This window comes from Ursus americanus, chromosome 1 (assembly GCF_024610735.1).
Source record: "Ursus americanus isolate L20-20 chromosome 1, mUrsAme1.1.p, whole genome shotgun sequence".
NCBI classification, from domain to species: domain Eukaryota; kingdom Metazoa; phylum Chordata; class Mammalia; order Carnivora; family Ursidae; genus Ursus; species Ursus americanus.
Window position 1 is genome coordinate 83,473,050 of NC_142127.1, and position 13,294 is coordinate 83,486,343.

Consider the following 13,294-nt stretch of genomic DNA (forward strand, 5'->3'; position numbering starts at 1 on the left):
AAATTAATATTATGTAGGTATTTTTGTAAACCATAGTCTGCTACTTATAAAGCCAATTTTAAAATGTTTTAATTAGAAGAGTAAAAAAAAAAAAAAAAAGACGAGGAAGTTAGAGGAGTCTCAAGCATAGATTTTTTTATCCATTTAAAATCTCACCAGATCATTTTTAAATTCCTCAACATCTAGGCTCCTAGTAATAACCCCTCTTATTTCTTCCATATCTACCTGTGGTTTATGTGCTATTTACACACTTACAATTCACCACCTTGATAATGTGAATTTTTCTTCTGCCTTAAGATAAAGGCCCTTGTTATTTCTCCTTCCTTCTCTTTTCCCCAAGAAGGAATGTTTCATTAAGTAAAAGTTAAATATTGTATCTTTACACCACATAATGTGTCTATAGTATACATATACTATATAATCTATTTTTAATAGGACAGAATACAATTGTATAATAATAGCTAGCACAAAGATAGCACTTGCTTTGAGCCAGACATTCAGTGAAGACAATACTATTATTAACCACATATCCAAATGATAAAATTAAGTTTCGGAAATGTTAAATAGCTTACCAAAGGCCAAACATCTAGTAAATCATTTTCTTGGGATTAAAACCCAGGTCATTTGGTTCTAGAGTGGGCTTCTCTGCTTTATGCTGCATTTGGGTATGTTTCAGTTTATCACTAGGTTTTCTTAAAAAATCAATCACTTTCTCTTTATTTGGGGGGTAATCAAGGTGAAATCAAGAGCATAGATTTTGAAATTAGACATTGGGTTCAAATCCTGAATATGATTTTTAATAGCTTCAAAGAGTGGGGATATTATTCAACTTCCTGAAAATCTGTATATTCATCTGCAAAATAGAGATAATTATACTTTATAAGGTAGTAGCATAGATGAAATTAAACTATATAGATCAAGAGATAGAACCTGGCACTCTTTTGCCATTTAGCTGAAATATTGCAGATACCTAAGATCAGTGAGGAGAGATGAATTATTCAATAAATTATGTTTGATCAATGTCCTAATCAATTAAAGATTTAAAAAATCATGCTATACCCAAACTACTAGATGGATTAAAAATGTCAATAGATTTTTTAAAATACTAGAAGTAAAAGACTAAGACAATGCCAAGATCATAAACATAAAAAGGAAAAGAACAATCCATCCACTTAACTAGATAAAAACATACAATGTTTGTTTATCAAAAGGCACATTTTCTTAAATTACCTATGAGAGGGAAAGTTATACATAACACATTCAAGAGGTAAAAATTTAATGTATTTAATTTGTGATGAGGTCTTTCAAATCCAAAAGGAAAAGACCAACTCCCAATTGAAAATAAAGAAAGCTCATGACTGACTAATTTACAAGAGAAGAAATTAAAATGCTCATCAACATATAAAAAGAGGCTCAATGTCAGCTAAAAAAATGTGAATGTAAAAGACCTCTTTTTCATATTTCAGATCACCGAATTTTAAAACCATAGATAATATCCAGTGTTGTAAAGAGCAGTGGAAAATATTCTTTATCAAGCATTGTTTAGGACAAGTGTAAACTGACCTAGCATTTTTGAAAGGTGATGTAGAAAAATATACCAAAATTTATTATATGCAACATTGTTTACACAGAAATTCCACTTCTAAGTATTTAGCCTAAGGAAATAATTGCACATCGTAAAATGCTTTCTGAAATAAGATTCATATTATGACAATCTAATAATATGAAAACTAGAAAACAAATTAAATTATCATTAATATGGCACTTGTTCAATAAATATTTTTATATGTATCTTTTTAAAACAATAAAGTAGAATTCTTCCATGATGCTCATAATATATTAAATAGAAACACAGATGGCTGAACAGTATTTAAATATATATGTTATGATACCATTTATATATGAAGAAATATGCTTCATTATCTATATATCCATAAGCAAAAATTACATTTTTTTACATGTGTCTATTGTTATAATTTCTAACAATGATAATTAGAAAAATAAACGTATTTCCATTTTGAAAAGTTGATTATGAATTTAGTTTCTCTCTTGTTTGTGTTGGGTTTAAGTGTAGATGTACAAATATTTTTAAGATAAAGGTGTATGAGTTCAAATGTAACTCAGATTCTGAGTGGTTAGTGTGATATTTATCTGTTTACCGTTTATGTTTCAGTGTTAAAAGTTTATGTTGAAATATTTTAAGAAATTTCAAATACTTTCATTAACCTACTCTAAAACTCCTTCCAGGGCATGTGGGTGGCTCAGTCAGTTAAGCAGCTGACTCTTGATTTGGGCTCAGGTCATGTTTTGAGGGTCCTGGGATGGAGCCCTGCATCTGGCTCTGTGCTCAGCATTGAGTCAGCTTGAGATTCTCTCTCTCCCTCTCCCCTCCCTCTCTGTCTCTAAAATAGATAAATTAATTAATTAATTAATTAATTAATTAATATAAATAAATAAATAAATAAATAAATCTTTTTTTAAAAAATAAAAACAATGAAAGTCCTTCCAACCAGCACTGTCATTTTGCTCATGCTATAACCATACAAATGAAGTGGCAGAAAATGTTCTAGCTTTTCAATATCCTAGAGTTTCTCTCAAACTCTTCAAATTATAAAGTCTGCTTTGAGATTTTTGACTTAAATGCGTACAGTTGCTCAAACCACTTTCACACTCTACAGAGGAGGTGAAGTTTTTCTTTTATTGTCGTTACTGTTTAAATCATGCTGAACTCCAAAAACAGGGTTAAAAATCAAGGCTGCCTTCTCGTTTAAGTTACAGAGCCAATGCTCAGATTTAGATCTGAGTATTTTATGGTGACATCATGTGTATGCATGGATGTGTGTGTATGTATATGCATGTATTCTAGTGCTGTATACATGTGTGCATGTTATGCATGAATATTCATACATGCATGTATGCTCTATGTTTGTGTCTGTGTGTGTTTTGTGGTGAATACGTGTGTGTGCTTGTATATATCTTGTATGTGCAAAGCATATTAAGAGAGGATATCTAAAAGATGCAATATATACAGTGCTTTTAAAATGAAGCAAATATTCAAGTTTTATCATTTGCAGATAGTATACAGATGATAAACAGGCTTTAATCACATGTGGATAACCATTGTAAGGTTCAATGTAAACAGCAGCAGCATAGCCTCTGAAGTCAAGTTTATAGAGTAATTACATTTCTGAAAATGCAGGATCCAGTATACTGTTAGACTGAAATTCAAATTTTGATCAATGGATTTCATGCAAAAATTGTTTTAAGATGTTACAAATTTAAAAACATGATAGTGCTTAGTTTTATATTAAAGCACCATAAAACTGTGTTTCTCCTGCTTCATTTCTTCCTCAATAGAAAAGTCAACTCTAAGTGCACAGAACAAGAAAATACATTCATGGTCTGAAAAAGGGTTAAACTCAGTCTAACAGGTATAACACTGAAAACTGAAAAAACGTTTATTTTTAGTTTATTGTTATTATTTACATTTTTGGTTGCATGAAAAGTTTAGAAGTCTTAAGTATGGAATAGTTACATACTTTTTTCCTATCTTGCTTTTTTTTTACGTTTAATTTCTTTCTGCATTTTCTTCTTCCCATTTGCTTTTTTATTCAGTTTACAAAAGATAAAAGACATAAATGAGGGTTTGTAAAATGATTAAATGGGTCAAAGAGGAATGTGTTTCTCTGATTCTTTTATTTTTTTTCTTTATGTTTCTTATTTCAGAGTTAAATCTTATCTTTGAAAGGTAGGAATACTACTGTTTTATTTTTGTTTTGTTTTATTTTATTTTTTGAAGGAAGTAGGAGAAAAGGAACATATAACCCTGACTTAGGGAAACAGTTATAAATTCGTGTTGAAGAAGATTCTATTTTACTTCCGTGAATAATCTATTTTGTCTGCTTTGTACAAACATACATATAGTAATGTGGGGTAAGAAGCTTAAGTATTAGAAAAAAAGAAAAGCAAGCTTTCTGTCAGAAATCTGAAAGGTATAAAACCATGGAAACAATCTAGGCTAAATAAAAGGATAAATATTATTTAATAACATGTGTACTTTGATATATAATAAGATTTTATATTTCTTGATTTCATGTGAAACAGAAGAATGAGTTCACCCAAACAAACAAACAAACAAACTCATGTTGCAGTAGATCTTTTTTCTGGAAAATATTTTTAAAGGTCCAAAACAGCTAAAATGTGATTTCCTCACAAATTATGTTATATTTTATGAATACTGCCAGCCTGAGCTGCCTTAAACACTTTCTGGAAAAAGGTGGGGTACTTATAAATAAATTAATTCACTATTTAACTCAGTAAACTTAAATTGCATAGGCCTCCTAAGAGTTCATATTTTTTAAAAAAGGCACTTTGCTATTCACTCACACACATACAAAATGAACTCAATTGTTATGGATATATGCCTTTGTGACTATTCCCATGGTGAGAACAAACAATTGAGAAGACATCCCAAGAGCAAACTGTTTCTTAGGGCTTGATTTTTAAAAGGACCCACTCATTATGACCAAAACAAGTATATGTATTTGTAACAGACAATTTAAATTCTGAGTCTTTTTACTTTTTTTTTTTACTTGATATTTATAAGTAAGTTGGACACATATGCTGAGCAGTGGCACTTGTAGACACAGAAGAAAACAGTACTTAATAGAAACACACAGAAGAGTTACGTATTAATCATTGAAATATCAAAGTATAAGATAGGAAGAACATAGTTATGTACCCATGAAAACATCATTTGCTTCTCAGTAACAAAGAAATGATGGAGTGAATCTGTAAGTGTCAAAATAAATGAGAGAAGAAACCATGAAGTGCCTACAGAAATGCATTTATGAAATGAACTTTCTTCTTGAACAGCAAACTTCTTGAACAGCATTTTTTACACATTTCAGAACACATCTGCATTTTTTCCACCACCCCCCAAAAGACTCTCCATTATCCTATGTTATTCACTGAAACCAAAAAGCAAACAGAAAATTCAATAGGGTGAATTGCCACAAACTGACTGTGTCCAAGGAATACACCCAGGATGCTTATTACATATTTAGATTCTCAGGTTCCATTTACATCTATTGAATCTAGTCTCTATAGGAAGTTTCTTGCAACTAGGCAAGATCTGCAGGCACACAGTATGTTATAAAAACATGCAATAAATTATAAAAAGTCACCCATGCTGATTAACTATCCCCCTTCTTAAGAGTTGAGAAAAATAGGGAACAATTCTGACTCAGTTATTTTTAACTGTTTGGTCCAATGTAGAATGGGAGAAAATATTCAAAGTTTCTGTTTGAAAGTCCAAATAATGTACTTACTACAGTTTTCAGCTTTCCTATTGTCCCGGATCACTATTCTTTGGTTGATAGTGCTGAAGAGTGTTGTCCAATTAATGGTATGATAATAACATAGGTTGCTGTTGTCAGTAATATAGATGTTTCCTGCACTGATTTCCTTCAGAGACTGGAATTGTAGAGAAGTGATGCCCTGTTGCTTAAGGATAAGCAAGGAGAGGCCACTAAAGAGAAGGAAGGGGGGAAATGGAACAATATTTAATATATATATATATATATAATATTTTTGGCATACATTCTTTAAGTAAAATAAGGATGTCACATCTTACCCCAGAAAGAATGCTAATAGAGTATAAAAAAAGAGACTGAGTCACTAAATTGTGATCTGAATATTATTTCTCTACAAGCTGTATAAACTGAGTTTTAAAAGGAATCATTTGAGCCCCTAAAAGAAAATGTTCACTTTTTAGAAGTATAAATATTAATGATATGTCCATTTCTGTCTACATATTTACCACTGACATATCTGGCTCACTATTTTTCCCACTATCCCCCAAGTCTCAAGTTCTTCAAGGATGAAATTCAGTTTTAAAACTAATTAGGGGACTCTGGCTGGCTCAGTTGCAGAAGCATTAGGCTCTTGATCCCGGGGTCATGAATATGAGCCCCATGTTGAGGGTAAAGATTACTTAAATAAGTAAAACTTAAGAAAAACTAAATAATTAATAAATATTTATGGAATGATTATTCATCTACCTAAAGTAAGACATTAGTTCTACTCTATTTAATAAATCTAGACATGCTTTCAGAGGGTAAATATTGCAGAGAATGACTATAGATATTTAGCTTTAATTTAAACTTCAGAAACCAAAGTGTGATTGTAATAGTTGAAGAATGTATAAGTAAAGATAGGAGACATTAAAAATTAAAGAGAAGAATGAAATTAAGCTAAAAGTTAAAAAAAAATATTCAGAAGGCTTGAACAACTGGGGAAAGCATCCCTAAAAGTTAAATAACAACTATACTGTGGAAAGAAATTATCATTTCAAGGAAATTGTTTTATTTTAACATAGTCTACATTTTGTAATTAAATTCCTTTTCTATTCTCTAAAGAATCATCTGTTTCCCACATTTCAATCAACTAATGAACAATATTTTACATTTTGGAGATCAAAGCTGTCCCCTTTTATTTATAAATCTAAATATACTTTGCTGACAATACTCAGGATTTTTTCCATGTGTTGTGTGTGTGTGTATATAAATAAATATACAGAGATATATATACACACACATACCTACCTATATACTTACACGCATATATATACATGCATACATATGTATATATAAAACTCAGTACATGTGTATTCAACTGAGATGTAATTCATTCTCTGAAATCTGTGTTCCCATCATAACCATCTTGAGTTGTTTATTAAAATGTGAACATAATTATGCTTGACATATTTTTAACATTTGATTCAATGAATAGTAAAATTTAGTTGCATGTAGCACTTGGATAGACAGTATCTCTCCACTATGCGTTTTTATTAAGAACTTTTCCCCTTCACAGTTTAAAATCTTACAGATATACCTGTTTTAATGCAAAATTCAGTGGACTTTCTGTGAAATATTATTATGCAATATTTGGTGACAGTATTGATTTAAGGCATCTTTCAGATTTAAGTAGAAAAAATGAAATCTAAATCCCTTTTTGTAAATCAACTTTTAACTGTTCATAAATAAGAATCTCATACAGATGAAATCTAAAATAAAATAAAGCAGTGGCTTACTAAATATTAATTCACACATTTTTATTATGTGAATTAAAATATTGATATTAGACCTTTAGAACAGTGTGCTTTGGAGCCCTGCTTTTTCTGACCGCTATTAGCCAGCATTGCACATAGAGGAGTGGGCCAAGTCCTGACATATTAGCCCCATGATCCGTGGTTCAAATGATGGCACCAGAAACAAGAACCTTCTGCTAAATTAGCATTTGTATCCCACACACCTAAGCCATTATCTAGTCATCCCATGTTAGTTTTTAGTTATGATAACATATGTTCAAAAACAAAGGTTTGATTTTATGCACTCCCTACCTGCAAAAGTGAGAAGCAGTTGAAAAATCAAACTGTTTATTCTGTATACTTTACTTATTTATTTATTTTGTATCCTGCATACTTTAAAGCACAACCAGGGGTATTTTTCATTGGGCTTACCTTTGTAATTAAAAATGGAAACCCAATATTTCTAGAATCAGTGAGGCTGAAACTTTGACATATGTACACATGACATTAGTCTTGAAATCTGGAAGCCCTGCATCTCTGAACATATACACCTACCTATAGAGGACTCTTCCACCGATGGTCACCAGGTTAGAGAAAACACTGAAGTCAGTCATGTTTGGGGGCCATGACTGTATGTTCAAGAAACCTAAAAAAGACAAGGGCAATAAAAACACCTCAGAATATCATTACCTTAGTAACTGTGTTTAATACTGAGTATCCTTGAAATGTGATGAAAATGTCTTGAAAGATATGAGGTAAGAGAAAGAAAGAAAGAAAGAAAGAAAGAAAGAAAGAAAGAAAGAAAGAAAGAAAGAAAGGCTGAATACTCCTATTTTGAGTCATTCTATTCTATCTCATAGTTCTTCTTCCAAGACTGAGTGTCTTACCCAATGTTCCTGGGCCACAATACTCAGTAGATAATGAATACCAAACTAATAAACACCAAAAATCTAGGTTCTCAGACACACAGAATCATAGAACTATATATGTAAAAAGAATTAAATGATCCTTAATTTGATTCATTCTTCTAAAATCAAAACTACTTAGTCTAATTACATAAAGGGAAAAATATAGTTTTAATTTCTCTGGAAATCCTTTACTATTATGTCTCTACACTTATGACATCATTTGCCTGCGTTGCAGCCTAATGCATTCTGTATATACCTAATCTTTCTCATCTGATTTTTCATTCTTTGATAGCAAATCCATATCCAATTCATGTCTATGAGTCCCCTATCAGCTATTATATATAACAGCCCTGAACAGGTGCTCCATAAATATGGGCTAAATGACTGCCACCTGCTATCCACGCTCAATAGTACTTCTTATGAAAAAGTACCTAGAAAAACATGGATCAAAAGATCAGTTGACACAAAAACAATAACATAAAAATGTCAAGGATATTTTATTTTATAAATTCCATGGGTTTTCACAATGAGCACAGAGGCTAAGGAATAAAGACACTCATCATTTAAAATCACATGCATTTTTAAAACTAGAATTCACTTTGAAAATAAGTTGCCGATTTCAATATTATGTACTATTTTCAGGAAAACACTAAAAGTCACATAGTTCATAGCACCACAATCGCACTTTTAAAAATTACCTGTTATCTCTCGAACTGTCCGGAAAACATTCAGTTTCTCTGGGTCTATGGCTTCAATTGCGTTGTAAGGGTCCCTAGAGAGTCAGGAAGAAATGCAGCCAAATTTTAAATTAGATAAAGGAGTGAAAACATAAGATGTAACTATAGTTAGTTCATTCAAATTGAATTTTAAGTAGCAATGGAAAGATTAGCAATTCCTTGTCCAAAGTTTGTTATGCTACATGTGGAGGAGGATTAAAAGGTGCTTTGAGGACATTTATCATATCAAATATGAGTTCTTCATTGAAGGCTATTCTAGTTCTAGAGGAATGGTCCAGTTTGACTATCCTAAAGAAACCTCCAAATATAACAAGTCTATTTATAAATAATTTTATTTTATTTTGCCTTTAAAGTTTTCTTCTTAATTGGGAAAAATATACTCTGCAAATAATTATGGTGACAACAATTGCCTTTTGGGCTCCTCAAAGCATCCTAAATTGTTAATAGCACCTACAATTTCACAAGATGGATAAAAACAAACACAAGAAATCACTTTCTTCTTTTTTGCTATATCCTTACATTTAATACTAAATTTTCATAACATTGTATGAAAGTTACTCTTCATAAGGATTATTTAGAGCAATCTTGTTCCTATCTGGTTTATTTATATTTGCTTTTATAGCACAGGAAATATTTGCTTCCATCTTTATGAATCATACTAACATCTGAAACAAAATTTATAACAAATATAATAATATCCAAAGGTGTAAATTTTGGAGCTTTTTAAAAATGCCATCTCCTAATGCATAAATATATCTTTGTAATTAATATTATTGATATATAGATGCCCTTTCTTTTCAAAAATGAACATAAAATATCTTTTAAAATTAAATATTTATTGGATTTTTTTCAGAAGTTTTCTTCTTAGGAAGATACCTTTCATGTATAATATACTGACCATACCAAATAATTGCATACTTGCAAATAATACCAAATATTTCTCATTAATTCAACCAATATTTTCAGCTGTTTTAAGGAATACTTTTTTTTTTTAAGTTTTATTACTTTGAAATATGATCTGTGCTATCCTGGGCAAGTAGAGACCTCATATCAATATGTACCCTCCAGAGCAAAATTAAATCTTATTCATTGACCACTTCTCCAAGAAAGCAAACCTAAGAACAATGAACTTAGGTTTTTTTAGAAGCATGTATCCATCTGTAGCAATCACCTGAGCTTTAATCTTGCTGTGGACATCTGTTGTTTTACATCTTTGAGAACCTTCTCTTTCACTTGGGGGGTAAACAATAGGATGCAGTGATACATCGCAGGTGGCCTTAATAGGGCTATCAATCAAGATGCTCCACAGTCCCTTGACAAACAGAAAGGCATTCGGCCTGTCTTCTAGGAATTTGAGTCTGAAACCATTGACATTAATTCATCCTTGCATTAGGACCTTGAAAACACTATTAGTTCCAGCAACCTTGATCTCTGGAACCCCATTTTACTGGCTCTCTCAACTTGGTTTATCTGCATATGCTTCTATACTGTGAACCATCCTATATCTTTAAAAAATACGAAAAACAAAAAACAAAACAAAACCACAAAAACTATGCTTGATTAAATACTGTTTCAATCTATGAAGTATAATTGATACAATGTACCACTAGCTTAACAGAGAGTGTTCTAGAAGGCTTAGAGAAACACTATGAGTTTCCCTATAATTCACACATAATTAAGATTTTCCTCAATGTGATATGAATGTCTCTGAAAAGCTTAAAGTCTAAATTAAATGTTCTGGCAAACTTGCTCTATTTATAACTGAAGATACATCAAATGAAATACTATGCTTTTGATCAACGTGAAGCCAAGAAATTAAGTTCACCATGCAAGAAAAATCTTGTTGTTATCATTTTTTAATGTGCAAAGACTTCTGTATGCAGAGAAAATATCAGCTCTGCAGCAGTGGTAGAATGAGCTTCAATATTTGTTGTTTGATGAAAAGCAGTGTATAGAACAGCTCTTGTCATATAATCAAATATTTTGGCTTTATTGAGAAACACTCACAATTCAGGGCAAGCACACAATAATGGGGTCAGTCCAAACCTTTACCGAGAACACTTCCAAGTTGCCAGGAATGAAATGAATTCTGGACTGTTCATATGAAGCCCAATGGACCACAGAAGTTTTATATACTTAATTTTAGAGATTCAGGACTCTCATAAAATAAGTTGACAGAATCCTACTTACCAACTTCAAAGTACCTGCAGGGAGTTGCATCCTATAGCCACTTGAAATCCATAGTACTTTAAAATTGAGAACTTCCCTAGCTAAATTCAGAGCCATGTGAAGTGTGTTTCGTGTCATTGTGTTTGGTGATCCAAAATAAAGCTCAGGATAGAGAGAAGCGTATTTTTACAATTGCATTGAAATTGCTTTATTTTTCATCAAACCCATTCTCTCTTTTCCATTGTATATCATCATTGCACTCTCTTATCTAAGCACTTTCTTGTCTGTGTCTCCCTGCGACACAGCATGAACACGCTTATTTGGTGAGCATTTTGTTACTCTAAGTACATGCGCATGACTATCCTCAAACATGACAAGAGATTAAAGGTGAACATTCCTATGGATAACCCTGAACACAGGTTTGCCTTGGTTCCCATTCTAAATAAAGGAGTAAGAGCACCTAGTCTATTTCTGGCAATGACACCATTGTGCTATAAACTGATCATGCCAATTAACTTTCTTGAGTTCTTTTACATATTAAAATTATAATTGACAAATTGACAGTAAGTTTATTTTTTGCAGAAACTTGTTTTTGAAAAGTATAATCTCATCTAATTATGAATTTTACCTATTAGCTTAAGCTATTTTACTCAAACCATACATCCCATTGAAAAATAATAAAAGATCAATGGTAACGGGAATTAAGTGAGTAAAATATGCCTTTAATTTTCTAGAATTTTTTTTTGCTTATAATATTCTATGTTACATTTAAAATCTCTCTTTCCACACATGCATACATTGTATACATGAATACACATAATGCCTATACATTTATAAGATGCCTTAGACCTACTGAATTAACATTTTATCAAAACTTTCCTAAGATCAAGAGAAAGGCTTCAGAATATATGTTTCATACTGGCATAAAATTGGGAATAAGAAATATAAAATATAACATGTATATTTGTCCTGGAAAATGCCTTATATATTATGGTTGAGACACAATAATATTAATTATAATGTTAGTATTAAAATATTCCAAGTTAAGTGCTGATAAAGAAGAAATAATAGCCTTCTGGACTAAGGAAGGAGTATGGCTTATCGTAAAGGAAATATTGCCATGAAAATAACTTTGCCTTTATTTGGTTTTCAGTAGTCTACAAAATAATATCTGTTACACTGCATGTTGTGCTATAACTAGATATAGTCACTGAGATTTTTCTTTAGACCTGCCTCCTCCTCCTTCACTTTTTTAAAAAATTCTCTCTCTCCCTTTTTTCTCTCCCTCCTTTCCTCCCCCTGTATTTTTTTTTCTTTTTGTACCACTTATTAATGTTTTACAATATATCAGGTACTTGGCTGAGCACTTAAAAATATTTTTTTATCCCTGAAATAATCAGAGAAGGTAGGTATTGATTATAAACCCAATTCTCAATTTTACATTGGAAGAAACTGAATATTTGACATATAGTGGAAGCCCAGCAACTCAGTAAAATTGTCTATGGCAGAGCCTCAAATCAAACTCTAGTCAAGTCTGGATCAAATTACTAAAGTAGGAACTTCAATTCTTACTTTCTGAGCTCATTTTTAAGAGAGGCTTTGTTTACCTGTCTGTTTCTAATCATGTGAGTCAATTTTCTATAACTCATTTTCACCTGAATGAATTAGCAAGGTTGTTTTCCTTGAAAGTCTGGATTAATCTAATACTTTGTAATGATTCTTCTCAAAACTTTGTGAATATATGGTGTCTATTGTGCAATATATTTTTATATCTTGATCTATCTTCTTCCCTTTTTTTTTTGCATTTATTGATGAATATTTCCCCTATTCTGGATGTCAGGTGATTCAGAATATGTAAAACCATTTTACAATTAGTATAAATACAGACTTTTGATAAATATGCTCCATAAGGAACCAAGACTAAAATAACAATTCTGAACTGCATTAGATCATCTTCATTGAACTTCCCCACCCATGGTTCACCTACAAGATTAACCATCAGTGGGTTGCTTTGTTGGTTCATAATCCTTCTAGTATCACAGAATTCTTGCAGTGGTTCTCAAAGGGGGCAGTATCACCCAACTAAAGGGAAGCTGGGACATTTGGAGAGGCATGTTAGTTGTAACAGAAATTGGGGGACATTATAGGTTTTTGAAAATTAAATGTTTCACAGCAAAGGTTTGCCCTATGTCTTGAACAACCTTAAAATGTCCCATTCAGTTAAGGACCCATGAGCACAAACTTCATAGTTGTTCATACCATGACTGTGTGTAATTCTGCAGTCATGTTGCCTTTATTTGAATGATATTTATTTCTGTCTTCCTCTTGTCCAATAACAATATATCTGTTACTTATTTCTTATTCCAGTGGTCAGCTATTCCTCTGTTCTT

General features: G+C 31.5%; 1 protein-coding gene across 2 annotated transcripts in view; it reads right to left on the minus strand.

Moving 5' to 3' along the window:
- Nucleotides 1-13,294, minus strand: part of ERBB4 (erb-b2 receptor tyrosine kinase 4) — a 1,083,293-nt gene that overhangs the window by 276,609 nt on the left and 793,390 nt on the right. For both annotated transcript variants that reach the window (XM_045806650.2, XM_045806649.2), the window contains exons 10-12: nucleotides 8,697-8,770; nucleotides 7,646-7,736; nucleotides 5,331-5,530 (exon numbers count right to left, since the gene is read on the minus strand). In XM_045806650.2, the coding sequence (XP_045662606.1) occupies nucleotides 5,331-5,530; nucleotides 7,646-7,736; nucleotides 8,697-8,770 (365 nt within the window). The remainder of the gene's footprint in view (nucleotides 1-5,330; nucleotides 5,531-7,645; nucleotides 7,737-8,696; nucleotides 8,771-13,294) is intronic.